Source organism: Anopheles coluzzii, chromosome 3, assembly GCF_943734685.1.
Source record: "Anopheles coluzzii chromosome 3, AcolN3, whole genome shotgun sequence".
NCBI classification, from domain to species: domain Eukaryota; kingdom Metazoa; phylum Arthropoda; class Insecta; order Diptera; family Culicidae; genus Anopheles; species Anopheles coluzzii.
This window is the reverse complement of record NC_064671.1, coordinates 10,641,861-10,656,636: the sequence shown is the minus strand read 5'-3', so window position 1 is coordinate 10,656,636 and position 14,776 is coordinate 10,641,861. Positions and strand designations below refer to the sequence as shown.

The 14,776-nt window shown below is 49.7% G+C and overlaps 2 protein-coding genes across 8 annotated transcripts in view; both read right to left on the bottom strand.

Annotated features, from left to right (window-relative positions):
- Positions 1-732: 732 nt before the first annotated feature.
- On the bottom strand, positions 733-5,870 carry LOC120954863 (multidrug resistance-associated protein 1-like). 3 transcript variants are annotated; one of them, XM_040375142.2, is made up of 4 exons: positions 5,690-5,870; positions 5,373-5,606; positions 4,605-5,170; positions 733-4,380 (listed from the first exon to the last, which is right to left on the bottom strand). In XM_040375142.2, the coding sequence occupies exons 1-4, from the start codon at positions 5,714-5,716 to the stop codon at positions 963-965; spliced, it is 4,245 nt and encodes a 1,414-aa protein (XP_040231076.2). In that variant the 5' UTR covers positions 5,717-5,870; the 3' UTR covers positions 733-962. The 3 variants fall into 3 exon arrangements, with proteins under 3 accessions (XP_040231076.2, XP_040231077.2, XP_040231079.2); XM_040375143.2 differs by lacking the exons at positions 5,373-5,606; positions 5,690-5,870 and adding an exon at positions 5,278-5,368; XM_040375145.2 differs by lacking the exons at positions 4,605-5,170; positions 5,373-5,606; positions 5,690-5,870 and adding an exon at positions 4,494-4,598.
- A 374-nt stretch (positions 5,871-6,244) lies between these two features.
- The window catches only part of LOC120954864 (transient receptor potential-gamma protein), a 73,937-nt gene continuing 65,405 nt past the window's right edge, over positions 6,245-14,776 (bottom strand). For all 5 annotated transcript variants that reach the window (XM_040375147.2, XM_040375146.2, XM_040375149.2 and 2 more), the window contains 11 exons: positions 13,420-13,531; positions 12,802-12,924; positions 12,562-12,711; positions 12,214-12,353; positions 11,322-11,590; positions 11,137-11,247; positions 10,867-11,062; positions 10,607-10,801; positions 9,584-10,145; positions 9,007-9,518; positions 6,245-8,708 (listed from right to left, as the gene is read on the bottom strand). In XM_040375147.2, the coding sequence (XP_040231081.2) occupies positions 8,238-8,708; positions 9,007-9,518; positions 9,584-10,145; positions 10,607-10,801; positions 10,867-11,062; positions 11,137-11,247; positions 11,322-11,590; positions 12,214-12,353; positions 12,562-12,711; positions 12,802-12,924; positions 13,420-13,531 (2,841 nt within the window). In that variant the 3' untranslated portion in view covers positions 6,245-8,237. The remainder of the gene's footprint in view (positions 8,709-9,006; positions 9,519-9,583; positions 10,146-10,606; positions 10,802-10,866; positions 11,063-11,136; positions 11,248-11,321; positions 11,591-12,213; positions 12,354-12,561; positions 12,712-12,801; positions 12,925-13,419; positions 13,532-14,776) is intronic.

Below are 14,776 nucleotides of genomic sequence, written 5' to 3'. Positions count from 1 at the left end.
TGTACCGCAATTGCACCTAACAATTGATAACACCTCAAGATCAACGACGACACCCCCATCGTAGGAAACATCCCATTGGCAATGACTTGTGAAAAACGGGAACCACGGCGACTGACTTGCAAAATTTTGTGCAATTCCATTATACCGACATACGCCGACAACAAGTTCCCGGCATACTTCCTGCACAAAATCATCACTATATTGACGGCATCGGTTGTGCTATACCAATGGTCACGGGCGGCAAGATAAGATAAGTCCGTTGCGCACCCCCATTGATCCGCGCGAATGGTGAAGTTTTGTGTGCGCGTTGTTCGGTTGCACACCCACATGCGCAAGGTACCGCTACGCTTATTGGGGTTTGACACATCTCCACTCCTCCCTTGCGATGGTTATGTCATGGATTGCTGCGATGAAACGCGAATTACCAATTCATCTTGAGTGAATGGCACAAGTCCAACGGTGTGCTCATGGAATGATGGAATTTACGCGTTTGCTTACAGCGGTACACTAACGCTCGATTTGAATTTTGCGTAACGCTTCACGTGTGAAGCGGAAACGTTCGGAGTTAGACACCACTGTAACATTGAACATTGAACTTCTTAGTAAAAATATTCTTGGTTGCAAACTTCTTGGTCGCATAATCCATTTGGCCTTAAAAATGAAAATCGATTCAATCCATATACATATGATGTGAATGTGATAAAATTGAGCACAGAACTTTAATACTATAGATAACCATTTGTTGTGATGGCCAACATTCGCTGCCCATTCTATGCTAGGCAATGTATATTTCACGATATAAGTACATATAAATATAAATGTTCGTTGTTTGATTTGGTTCAACGCTTCCTATTAAGTACAATTTTGGCAGCAGACCACTGTCTCCTTTCCGTTTTCCAATTTTAAAACAAAATATATGAGAAAACAATACATATCACAAAACAGCTACACCCAAAGATACTCTAATCTCGAAACCCAAGCTCAGCCCGCTCCTCCACCGTATAATCCTGCAGCGGCGCAATCTTACGCACCCGTCCCTCCTGCAACCACAGTACGCGATGACAGTTTCGCAAGGTGTTCAGGTGATGTGCAATCATCAGCACAGTGCGACCGTGAAACTGTTTATCCAACACCTTCAGTATTAGATCTTCCGTCGCTTCATCCAGCGCCGAGGTCGCTTCGTCCAGTATGATGATCGGTTTCTTCCTCAGAAATCCACGCACCAGACACAACAGCTGGCACTGGCCAACGGAAAGGTTCTCGAGCGGTGTCGCCAAGTGGACGTTACCCAGCCCACACTCACGCAAACAACGAATGAGCTCCTCGTCCGTGTGTCCGTTCCGTGGATCGATAAAGTTTTGCACCACGCCCGAAAATAGGCTCGTACTTTGGGGAACAAGCGTTAGCTCACCGCGCAGCTTTTGGAGTGATATGCGCCCCAGCTCAACGTGTGCGATAGAAATATATCCCGTAGTGTGCTTGGGATAGAACCGGAACAGTGTCCCAATGAAGCTGGATTTCCCTGATCCGGTACGACCTACAATGCCCAGCTTTTCCCCAGTCGCTATCGTAAGCGTTACATTGTGCAGAACCGTCGATCCGTCAGCGTGCGTTAGCGAAAAGTCCCGATAGATGATTGGTCCGAGGACGGGGTGCTTGTCCATTCCGCTCGTTGGATAATCTACGCCCATTTCATCGTTTGTTTCGCGCTGCAGGTCCAAATATTGTGCGACTCGCTCGAATGAGATTATGTTTTCCTCCAGCGCACCTAACGCTAGCAGCAGTGAGTTCAGCGAAGGAATCAACCGCAACACATAGCTTACAATGATGCCCACAAACGCAAACCCAACCATCGATTGATTGCTGACGGTGAGCAGAGCGACGTAGTAAATCACAATCGCTCCGATAAACTCCAACCGTATACCGATCCACCTGTTTGCGAACCGGTTGTGGTAAATGTAGTTCTGGTGCGTGTCCACCCTCTCAAAGAACTGGCGCAACAAGCGATCCTCCGCCTCGTACGCTTTGATCGTGTCAATGCCCTGGATCGTTTCATTGTACTGCAGAATGATCGGTGAGCGTGAGCTTGCCTCGAAGCGCTTCAACGTTCGCGCTACCTGTAGATGGTAGCTTAGCAACCGCTTCAGACCGCACACTAACATGAGGGCCGCTGTGAACGCGAGCACAAAGAGCAGCAGCTTGCTGTGCAGCTTGTACACGAACAGCATCAGCGTGCCGAGCACACTGAAGGAGGCGCTCAGCACCGAACGAACGCTCGTGATGATCGTTTTATCGACCACTTTCAGATCGTTCGAGAAGCGATTCACGATCACGCCGGAATCATTAAGATCGAAAAACTCCATCGGTTGACGGAGGATGGTGGCCAGCATTTGGGAGTGGACGCGTTTCGATAGGCTTAAACCAGCCCAGTGAATGATTGCTGTTTTGAGGAATATTAGCAGTACCCAGACACACAAAATCCATGTAGTGTGGAGCAGGGCTCCACTCGTCTGTTTGTCACTCGCAGCACACTGAGCAAGCAGTGTGATGATGACGATATCGAGCGCTGTAACCGCAGACTCGAAACATAACGCTCCGACACAGTAACGCCGCTTGAGCATCCGTGCGAAGGTAACGTAAAGCCCGAGCGAAACATTACCCTCTCCGTGGTCAGTGCCTTTTGGTTGAGCTTTTCTGGCGCGTTTTTTGTTCTGCTGGTCTGCTTTTGGGACTTTCTCTTCCTGCTCTGGTTCGTCTTCTGCTCCGTTGAGTTGACCAAGCAGCTCCACACTTACTTCGGCTGGCTTTAGTACCTTTTCAATCGTACCACCAGCCATAACCAGCACTTTATCAGCAATCGAGAGATGTTCCGGATCGTGCGATATAAACACACACGTGCATCCTGCAAGCAATCCGTGCTGACGATGGAACACACCCTCAAACACCTTGCGGGCTACATTCGGATCGAGCGAACGTAGTGGATCATCGAGCAGATACACGTCCGCGTGTCGGTAAACGGCACGTGCCAGCGAGACTCGTCGTGCCTGACCACCGGACAGCGAATGCCCTCCTTCACTCACAACACGCTCGTCGTAATCTGGGAATGTCTTCAGATCCTCCTCCAGACAGCAAGCACGAAGTACCTCCTCATAGCGGGACTTTTCATACTCCTGCCCAAACAGGATGTTGCTCCGTATGGTCCCACTGTGTATCCATGGTGTCTGAGGACAGTAAGCGACACGATTCCACGCGATCGCACTGGTGCCTCCCGTCCGTTGTAGTCTTCCAATCATCGCACGCAGCAGAGAGGTTTTCCCAGAACCGTGAGTTCCACTAACTCCGGTAAAGGTACCCTCCCGCAGCGTTAAGTTAATACCCCGTAGGATTGTATTCTTTTCCGTGGAGAACTTTGCACGCTCTATCCTCAGTACTTCAGCTCTTGACGTGTCCGCAATCGAGTCTTCCAGCTGATCGACGAACGTGTGCACCACTTCCTGCATCTTCTCAAAGCTCCCTCTACCAGCTCCACCAGTTGAACTGCCATTTTGTGGCATCTTTCCACTCGATTTCGTCTGTTTGCCACTGCACACTACCTCGTTGATGACCTGTAGCTTCACATTGATCATGCCCCAGTTGGCCATCAGGTTCGGCAGCTCCGACAGCGGGTAGCGCGTCAGACCGAACAGAGCGATTGCCACAAACATCGACTGTACGGTCAGCAAAGCGCCACTACCCACCACGTACATGAACAGAAACGTACCGCAAGCCACGATCATCGGGGTGGCAATGCTTAGCAGATACTTTAGCGCATCGTACAAGATGTAGGTGCACATATGGCTCAACTCTGCCCGTCGATGCTCGCCAATACGCTGCTCAAAAAATGGCTCCATCAAATCCGACTTGATCTGCTGCATCTGCTCGATCGAAGCGGTTGTGAGTCGAACGCGATCGTTACTGTGTGCCGTGATGTGTTTCTCCTGTGCTGCGATCTTTTTCGCTAACTTACGGGTGATTGCGATCACGGCTACTATTATCGCGAGGCCTACGGTTCCGATTGGTCCGAGGACGCCTACCCACAGCGCCACGAAGGTTATGAGGATGATCAACGGTGCCGACCACATCATGTGTAGATTTTGGATGAAGGGAACGAACAGTGCCGTATCACTGGTTAGTGTATCGCTGGACGCGTTGGAGGTGATGCCGTCGTGCAGGATGCTCCGATAGATCGCTCCCATCAGGATGGAGCGAATGCGCAGACCGATGTCTTGGGTGGTGTGCTGGTAGTGCGTGTTGAGGATAGCGATAATCGTCGATGCATCAAACAGTGCCGTAACGATCCACTTCTGGTACATCCGGGGCTGGTTCTCCTCGAGTAGTAATCTATATACCGTGGAGAGAGTGTAAAAACAAAGTCACATTAATTATATGACTCATCGAGTGCACCGGTTCATTGGGGCAAAGCTGCGCTCAGAGGGGTAATAAAAATTGCCTACACACATATCTCTCCTCTCGAGCCCGAGCTGGTCCAATCGTTCATTGATAAAAATAAACTGCATCGAGTGGTACGCACGCCTCAAGTACCGGAGAACTACATCAACACTTACCTCAGCAGGTAAGGGCAGAGAAAGAACAATGAAATCAGCACGAATCGATTCAATCCGGCCAGTATGATCTCACCGCGGAAAGGGCTCAATAGCTTCCCAATGGTAAACCGACACCGCTCACTCTCCATCCGTCCACTGCCATCGTCCACGACGGTATAGCCACGCCGTGCATTTGCTTTCTCGTACAGCTCAAGCAGCTGCTCACATCTCCGATCTTCCGGCAGCGTTCCCTGGAAGAGTGTACCCTGGTAGAAGGCCACACTTCCACGATGTGCTTCCCGGTACGTGCTGTCCATCCAGGAGAAAAAGAGCCCACGGATGAAGTTGGGTTTGCGGGGAGTGTTGGAACCGGTGCTGGAATCATGCCCTCCTCCGCTGTACGATCGAATCCCGCACGCACAGAGCCAAGCGAACGCTAGCATGAGATGCATAAAATCGTACCACTCTGTGCGGTCGAACGCAACGTCCATCGAGAGGGCAAGCGTTCGCAGCGTCCAGAAGGTAAACAGATAGATGTGATCCACAATGCGTCGGATGGAGTAAATCTGTAGAAAGAGAATGCCCACCTGAAGCGGGGAGAAGCGGCTGTGAGATAGGCAACCAGTGGAAGCTGTTATCATCAGCTCGCATGCGTCGTCCGTCCGAGACCTGATAAGACCCGAATCTGTGTTACCTGCCGCCTGCTCCAACAGTCCACTCGGAATTATGGTACAATCATGCAACAATGTACAGGTCTACAAGGTCTTTTCCCCTAATCCACACGCTTACCAAGGAGATGGCCTCTATTCCATCCCGCCAGACGGCAACAGAGTCATCCACAAGTCGGAAGGCGGCCACCACCACACCCGCCAGCGTGACGAGCACTAAGAACGCGGAGAAAATGCTATGCACCGTGCGTCTAGATGTTTGCACCGGCACATCCTGCTTCACGTACGACAGCTCGGACAGAAAGAACAAACACACCAGCAGATACTGAAACCCGTACACAACGAGATGGTCCACCTGTGCGCGGAGATGAAAGATGAATCCTTTAAAGTGAGAAACACGGCCGTCTGAGAAGCACACGACGGAGAAAATGCTCTCACCAAGGGTAACGAGACTGGTTCCACCATCGAGACGGCTCAGACCGTGTGCGTCATACAGCAAGCAACCACCAAACGAATGCACTTTTGCCTACACTTTCCCTACGGCCTACTACGGTCCGATCCGGTGGTCCGGCCGGGTGTGTTGTGTGTTTTGTAATCGACGGTCGGACAGCTACTGAACTTTGCGTGTCGCGTACCTTTGTAAAAGATACGTGCGCACGAGCGCGCGCAAGCGTGAGCCAGAGAGACCGCGACTGTGAGCGATGTAATGAAATTAAGATAAAAACAAAGCCAAGACAAGAGAAAACTGAATGAAACCGCTCACCCAACACCTCGCCGTGTGTGTATTGGTGTGAAGGGGAAGCGGCGGGAGATAAGGGCTATTTTTGTAATGAATTTTCCTACGCGCTCCTCTTCGCTGCGCACTGAATGAACGACAGAGTGTGCACCGCAGATCGGTGAGCGCGCAACTCGTAACGGTCGATGTCGCGCACGGTTTAATTTTCTCAAACTTCTCCACCGCACCCCGAAAACACCATCTGTGCACAACGATCGTCAAATAAATTAAATATTTATTACAATATTCACTCCTCCTCTGCCCTCTGGCGTACCCGTGCACCGTGCGTGGAGTTTGTGACGGAGGGTTTTAACGATTGCCCTTTTCCCTATCTATGCATATCAATCTGCGAGTTTTTTTTTCTTTCACCCATCCTAAAATTCAACAGCTTTCCTTTCTGCACCTTCACAACACGAACCAACAAACACAGCTCCCACTGCCCTTCGTCAACAAACCGATCGGTCAACTGTCAATTTGAATCGTCTGCGCTTATCTACATACGCTCCTCGCCACCGTGAGCACCAATCCCGTCGTTTTATAGGTGTTTTTGTGGTTTTGTTTCTTCTATTTTGTTTGATTAAACATTTCTATCGATGGCATTTGTTGTTTTGTTGTTTTTTTTTATTCGGTTCGGCTAGTAATTTATAGTTTTTTGTTTCCTTTCTTTGCACTACTAAATCTGTCGTGTTTAGCTACTAGTTTGCTTTTAGCACGACGACTACCCTCTTTTATAATTTTATCTTTTATTCGTTTCAAACCACCTTTTATCTTTCTCTCCCTTTCTCTCTCTATAGTTCTCTCACTACGTATAGTTATACTTGTCTTAGTGTCTACGCGAACATGGTTTTCTCGCTCCCAATTACAACTAATAAATTGTTTAATGTTTCTTACTAGTTTTTTTACGTTTTGATCGAAGTTTCCATCTACATCTGCTCTAATGATCGCGATCCCAATTCAATGCTTTGTTTTGTTGTTTTTGTTACTGTCTAATCGTCCTTGCAAGCGAGAAGACGTACATTATCATTATAGTGGTTCCGTGGTTTGTTCTGTTTCTCTTTTTGTTTACGTGATACACATACACATCATGTTTACATGTTACATATTATAAGGCCTCCTTTTTACTTCTTGTGTTAAGTTTTCCTATTTCAATTACTCGGATGTCTGATGTGTGTTAGCGTTCAAACACTGTTGCCGATCCTCGATTTGCGTGTCCCTGTCACTCCTTATACACTCCTTCCCCCACCCCTCGGTACCTTACTAATCAACTGGTTTTTACTGTTTATGCTGATAAGTAATCTATCTGGTTAACTCACTTTATTGGATATTCGGACCGGTTTGTAGTATGTCTTTCTTATCGTGCCTAAGGTGTATCGTGTGTAGTTTAAGGTGTGCGCGGTTGCATCGACACCGTCCCTTACAGACTATCGGATTAAAAGAGAATGACCCCCCCCCCCCCCCCCTGTCTCAAGGGGTGCGTCATATGAGTCTCCGTTGTTGGGTAACAACACGTCCAACGGTATGGGGAAAGCAGCGGTACTTACAGCTACACTAGCCGCTGTCCTCTCTTGGTTGTTCCTGTACGAGTTCCAATAGCTTAACAAATGATAGTTTAACAGCTACTCCTCCCAGCGGCACCACGGGATTTTGGTGTGCTCGCAGCACCGAGCACCTCCTCAAAGAGACCTGGTCCCTTTTTGTATTGTATTGGTATCGTTATACACCTATATATGCCTTACAGCTACCACCAACATTCAACACTGCACTGTTGCACTCCATTTCCCGCTCCCGATCGTGTCCATGATCTCAGCATCGTCGCCCAAAGGTTGACCGTGTGTGGCATATAGCACGACAGCACGGCAACCGTCCGATGATGGGATCATTCAGTCAGGATCGGGCTCTGTTACGACCCGTTACGATTCCTTTTTAGGCCCTAAAACTCCCTATCTCTCTCGCTCGAACAGAAGGAATTTTCTTACAACCATCACACGAAACGCGTTGCTCCAGCCATCTGCAGAGTAGTTGCCGAGATGTCCCTCAAACTCGTCTTGCGTCTTTAACCATTTCGCCTTGCTTCTTCGCCGCCACGTTTAGAATTGATGCTTTTGACTAGTTTACACACTCATTGTTCCGTTAGCATGCGCTCAACGCCTTGAGCGCCGACCAACCATATTTACATACAAATAGTCGCACCCCTTTGCCGTACCGTCTCCCCTATAACCAGCCCTGGGAGTGTAAATGCCCCCGTAGTGGCGTTACGCCCGGAATCTTCGGCACCGAGCGTAGCGTGGACGTGGCCGACGATTGACCAGCGCTGACCGGTCCGCCGGACGTGTCACACGCTCCACCTGCCCCTACTGAAGCGCCTCCACCACCACCACCACCATCACTGCTATCACGATGCTCCTGCAAGCGTAGCAACGGTTCGTTGGAGCTGTTCCTGCCGCGGATGATCTTCTGGTGCTTGTGCACGGCCAGCTGATGGCCGGCACCGCCTGCCGCCGGCTGCTGATCGACGCTCTCCTCCGTGGTGGAAGGTGTTAACGGTGCCGCACCTTCGAGCTGCTGCTCGATCGAGTGCTGCTGGCTTTGCGTTGCCTCGTGCCGGGCCGGCCGTACGCTGCCGGTCGCTTCCGGTTCGTCGCTTGCGCCGCGCGTCGGTACGCTGGAAGCACGTTTCAGTACCTGCGGAGTTGAATGAAGAGCGTGTGAGTGACTGTCAACCGAAGAGATATTGCTCATTGCACTGTAGAGCTTGATTCGTTTGAATGGATTGTCGTAATGTGGTACGTGCTGTAATGCAACCGCGAATGACACACCCCGCCCAGATGCGTCACATCACTGTGGTAATGGCAATGAAAGTTACTCAATTGGAATGCCACCCTGTGTTAGGTACGTGCCACTGGCAGCAAACAAAATATAATATCTAAAGCTCCCTACACCAATGTCCCGCTACTCAGCTAGCTGCAAAGTCCCAACGTACCTTACTGCTTGTATTACCCGTCGTGGTGATCGCGTTCGTTACCGAGGGCAGCTCGCACGGTGGCTCCAGCACCGGGCTGGAGTTGCGGCTGTTGGAGAACTTTTTCCGCTTGCGCTTCAGTGCTGCCAGCGCACCGAAATGCAAGTGATAGTGGTGCGCGTGCTCCTTCCCGTCCCGCCCGTTCTTGCCGTTCGCCGTGGCCGTCCCGCTGCCGCTGTGCTGCTGCGTACGATCACTTCCACCGTGCTGCCGGCGATCCTGGTGCCCCCGGTCCGTCCGGCTGCGCTGATTGTGATGCTTGTGTGGATCCGGACACTGCTCGACGTCGGGCCGATCCAGGCTCGGGTTCGAATCGGACGGTGACTCCGTGATGGCTTCATCCGACGCCGGGCTATTGCTGTGGCTGGCCGATTCGCCCCGACCCGGACCGTGGTTGCACACCGAGTCTTCCGATCGGGAGCGCCCGATAAACTTCGACACGCTGCCATGTTTGGCCGCTTCAATAAGCGTTCCTGCGGAAAGGGAAAGCATCGTTAAATGGTGCCTTTTTTGAGGTTTTTGATGAATTTCAACGTACCCCATCGCTTCTTGTGCGATCCTGGACGACTTTTGGAGTTAAACTTCGGTGCCAGCTTTGCCAGCCGATGGATCGGGTTGTTGTTCTCCCCGAACGAGCTCTGCGACTGCGACGAATACTGATGCATCGGATTCACCTGGTGCAGTGCCTTCTTCGGTGTCAACCCCGGGCCAAACACGCCCGCAAACAGCTCGTGCGGCGAATGGTCCGGCAGCTGCGCAATAAACTCCGACACGGGCGTCAAATGCTGACCGGCGTCCGGTGCCGGCGGTGGCGCTATATTGAAGCCCTTCATCAACCGTCGCTCCTTCTGGCGGTTCTTCTTGCCACCGACACCGCTACCCTGGCCCGTCGCGATGGCCGTGTTCATCCCACTGTTCTTCAGTATCTCGACCAGCTCGCACCGGAACGCCGATATGTCCTGCTTGATCTCGTTCACGTCGTCCTCGGTGACGCCCTGCGATTCGGCCTTCCGCTGCTCGACCGTCACGTACCGGCGCACCAGGTTGCGCATGATGCTCTGGTACCGGAAGTCCCGTTCGCTCGCCTGCTTTACCTTCCGCTGAAACGAATTGCAAATCGAAACCACCAGAGCAAATAGCCGCAAAAAGAGAGAGGAAAAGAGAGAACGGGAAAGAGAGAGGGCAAACAAGAGCGGGAAAAAAAAATTGCAAACCACACACACACACACACACGCCATATGTCCAAACATACAAATGAAACCACACACACACGCACACAATAACCCAAACCCGAGCAAAGAAAGCGTAGAAGATAGAGCGGTAGAGCATTAAAAAACCCAGGGCAAAATGGTAGGAAAAGAAGGGGAAAAAGAAATGGTAAAACCACGCATTAACAAAACTGGATGTGCGCCATCTAGTGGGGTGGGACGTGAAGCAAGCCAATCTAGTTGCCGATGTTGGGTTTTGTGGTGCCATTTTTGTCGTTTTTAAGGTGCGAAACAATTCCGTACACAAACCATCGCGCGGGGAAAGTTGTGCCTCGTGCGCTAACTGCACTTACTCGAATCGTTTTCATGTGCTCCTTCTTGACCGCCTTTGAGTGGCCGCAGAACTTTCGCTTCACCCACTGGAAGATGTAGAACAGGGATTTCGGCGTCGGGATGATGTTGAACGGTGGTGGACACGTACCGCCCTCCTCGAAGTAGCTGATCCACAGCTTCGAGCGGGCAAACTTCCACTCCACGTCAGCCCGTTCCTGAGGAGTTGAAGACACATTTACTTGAAGTAAGTACCAAAGATGTCACGTCATTTTCATCCTACCGATATCAATTGATATGAGTGATTCATCATGGCGATCAGTAGGTTCAGCAGCACCACAATATTGATCACCGAGTAGGTGCCGAACATCAGCATGCCCCAGAAACGGGTAAAGATTTTGATCCCATCCAGCTCGAAGTTTTCCAGATCCACCAGACCAAACACCGCCCAGAACAGTGTCTGTATCGTTTCGAAAAGGCTGTGTGAAGTGCAACGATACATCATTTAGTTAGTGTCTCTTTAATGTCCAAGGAACTCCCCTTCAGCACATACTTAGCAAACCGGCGCCACACGATACAGGCATTCGGATCCGTCGCGGTAATGTTGAGCCCCGAAAAGCTGGACACATCCGGGCATCGTTTCTTCTCCAGATCCGCATAATACCTGTAATGAAATGCAAACACCCAGAATATACCATTGCGAAAAGCGAACACCAACTTCAGCCAGTGTTGTCTTACCAAAGTAGCTGATTGAGACCGCTGCTGAACGCAAACAGCACCAGCACGTACAGGAAGAAGAACTTCATGATGTCCATCACCATGCGGGAGAGCGATACCTGCAGCGGTCCCAGGTGCGGATTGACCGAGAAAATGTACACCAGCTTGAGCGAGCTGAAGATGTTGGCCGCCGAGAACAGACCCTCCGATATCAGCATCGGGTCCCAGGTGTCCCACTTTTCGCGCGGCAGGTCCGCCGCAAACTTGTTGTACGTCATCTCTTTCTGGACCTGCGAAGATTGCAGTAGAACGTTACGGTTTGTTGAAACTTTTTGGCTATTGCAATTGCAAACAAGGTTGTAGCACCACGCGCACGGACACATCATAAACTTTAGTTAGCAACTGCTACCGAACCCCCATTTTACGGTTGCTAGGATGCATGATGCGTGCTAGAGAGAGAGAGACAGTTGCATTGCTCGGGGACATAAACAAACAAGTTGGCGCGATTATTATACACAGATGGCTAACGAACGAAACTTTCCAATTGGAACACCATGGCAACTAGCAGCCAGTTCGATGAACCGCGTGGAACTTGTGTAGACCTTCCCGGGGAATAGTGGTACAGCAAATACTTCAACCTCCCCGGAGCACCAAGTGTGGTTTGCTGATCATTTCGGTTGAGTAGTTGAGTGGCAAACAGTTTGCGCAAAATCCAATTAACTTCCAGGCAGCCGAATTCCGGTGAAACAGAATTCCAGTCTATCCCGTCTGGTGAAGCCGGTGCAAGCAAGGAGGAAGAAGTGTGACATTTCGCAACAACCGGGAAAGTTTGCTACCGGTGTTGCACCGGTGGTGGTGGTGGTGCCTAATTACAAATGTTGCTGCTACCATTTTCACATAGATGGAAACTTACCTCAAAGTAGGACACCACTCGAAGGGCCACCGTCGCCACGTACAGCGAGTTGGTCACAAAGTCTATCACATTCCACATATCGTTCACGTACTCCTGCAAGCCCACGTCCCACAGCTGCTTCACCTCGCTCCAGATAAGTCCTGTTGGGGGAGAAAAATCGCCAATAAAGTCATAGGTAAGCCCTTCTCTGCTTGAAGAATGCATGGGAATAAGAATCGCCACGTGTAATAAGTGGCCACTTTTCCCTCTGATGTGAAAGGTAATTCAGTTTCGATTCCATACCCTTTCCTAACGACTGATCGAAGTTTTAATTAGATTTTTCATTTTTAATTCCCCGCTGCAACTTACCGCTGACCCAGGCCAATATGAGCCACTCGATCAGGGTCGGGCTTGCACCGCGCTTGGTAGGCACTTCGTCATGCTGCTGGCTCACGTCCGGCTCACCCCACACGCCGCCCATTACCGTCTCGATGCGCTGGGACGCCAGCATAAGAAGAACTGACACGGTGGACGGAGAAGGAGAGGAAGACAAATTAAAGCGCTTATCTGCTGGACAACATCTTCCCCCGAGCTCGATGGAACACTTACACAAAAACGTGAAGTACGACGCACTGTGGCAGATGAACTTGATGAACGGTTTGCGCATCGTTTGGCCGAGCGACGAGTGTGGCGCGATGATGTACGAGAAGGAAAACAGCGGAAACATGATGCCTGCAGAAAACGGGAGAACGAACAGGAAAGGTAAGTGTGTCCGTACACCGAACACCGGATGGGAATGATTTCCGATTAATTTGACGCTGCACGGTTCGTTGCTTGTGCACCATATTTCCACCCAATTCCAATCGGGTGGAGGGAGCGCTGCTTAACGAGGGGGGGCCACCGGTTGATTTGATTCCATTTTGCCATTAAAGGAGGTGTGTATTGGGGTGTGGGAATTTGGTTCCTAATGAGTCAATTACTTTATTATTCGTGGAATCGCCGCAACCCACCAGGGGGGAGTTAACCATTTCTTGGCGAATGTGTGTAGTGAGAACACGAGGCAAGAAGCTGAGTTCTAAGAATAATTAACAAGGAACGTTGGTCACGGTGAGCCACACAGACACACCCACACCGCGGCACTCCTTTTTGCTGTTTTAGGTGTTAGCTTAATTTCCCAAAATCTTCCACCCACCCCATACTAAAGGAACGTTTTAGCACTAAACTTACCTATTCGTACAATTTCCAGCGCTTGCAGGGCCATGTTTTTCCTCCGGAAGCCCGGCAATCCTTCGTACCAGATGCTGGCCAGCAGCTGCTGCACGTTCGGATGGGAAACGAACTGGAAAACGGTGGAAACGAACACACCGGAAACGGACACATATTTTGGGGTTAAAATTTTGACGACAACTTTGGCTGAGAGTGTGTGTGTTTTGCGTTGCTGGTCGTGTTCGAATCAATTTCCCACAAACAAAAAACAAACAATGCACAATCTGCTTCACAATCAGCCATACACACACACACACACAACGTGTCGCATGAAATGGAGCTTGGTTTGGTTTTGAATTTTAATTTTTCCAAAACAACAGCCACTATCAGGCGTTCGCTTCTGTGAGCCAGCAGCAAAATGAAATTTTGAAAGCTTAGAAAAGCGTTTGCCAGCGTTTCCCCCACCGCTTGATGCAGCTCTACACATGCCTGGATGGTGGACATGGTGGAATGCATGCACGAGGAATGTGGCATGGCACAATGGGGTGGGTTTTCGAGATTTACGAAGGTTTTACGTAAATCTGGTCCCTGTCGTTTGAATATGCGGCGTCGTTAGTGTGAGCGTGGGCCATGTACGATGACACAGCATAACATTGTACCCAGCGAAAGGAAAAAAAAACCCGGCCAGAAGAAGAAAGTATGGCATTTAACGTGCTCTACATCTATGGTACAGGGTTCGGTATGTTTCATGTGTTTTTATTATTTTGGCAAAAGATGTCCTTTTTAAGCTCATGTGGGACGTACACAATTTTAACAAGGTTTGGCCGATGTTCAGCGAAGGTTAGGTACAATGTGCGTTCGGTTTTTCTTATATGAATTTCTTTGATGTTGTAGCATTGAAAGTTCACAAGCAAGGTGAAAACATGGCCAATTGGATCGAATACACAGGCTCCAATTGGAAGAATGATACAAGCCTTGAGGTCATATATAAATCATGAAGCTACGTACTTGTCAAACATCACATACAAGATAAAAATTCATTGCTGTTCCAATCTTGTTGAATCTATTTACTCGGTAAACGAGCAATTGAAAGGCTATTAAATAATGCGTAGCCGATTTTCTCGAGCTCAACATTGTAAGGTCCAATCCCATTGCCAATTCGTAAAATCCCATTTCAAACCTGTCAATTGTGTGTCGCACAAAGGTATAGGCTCCTGGCGACACATCAATAATGTTGAAATGAAATTTTACGAACTTCAGCTTGTGATGTTGCGCTGGCTGCAAAGAAACCCTGAATGGCAAAGTGAGGTCAAAGCTTCAAACATAAGCTGGGTTCAATATAAATGAAATCGATCCCGCTATCAGTGCTTTTATTGAA

Coding starts and splice junctions, on each gene's coding strand:
- LOC120954863 (XM_040375142.2), bottom strand. CDS start 5,716: ATGGTGGAACCAGTCTCGTTACCCTTG. Junction 5,607..5,689: donor AACCAGTCTCGTTACCCTTG/GTGAGAGCATTT, acceptor CTCCGCGCACAG/GTGGACCATCTCGTTGTGTA. Junction 4,381..4,604: donor CTCTGCCCTTACCTGCTGAG/GTAAGTGTTGAT, acceptor CACGGTATATAG/ATTACTACTCGAGGAGAACC.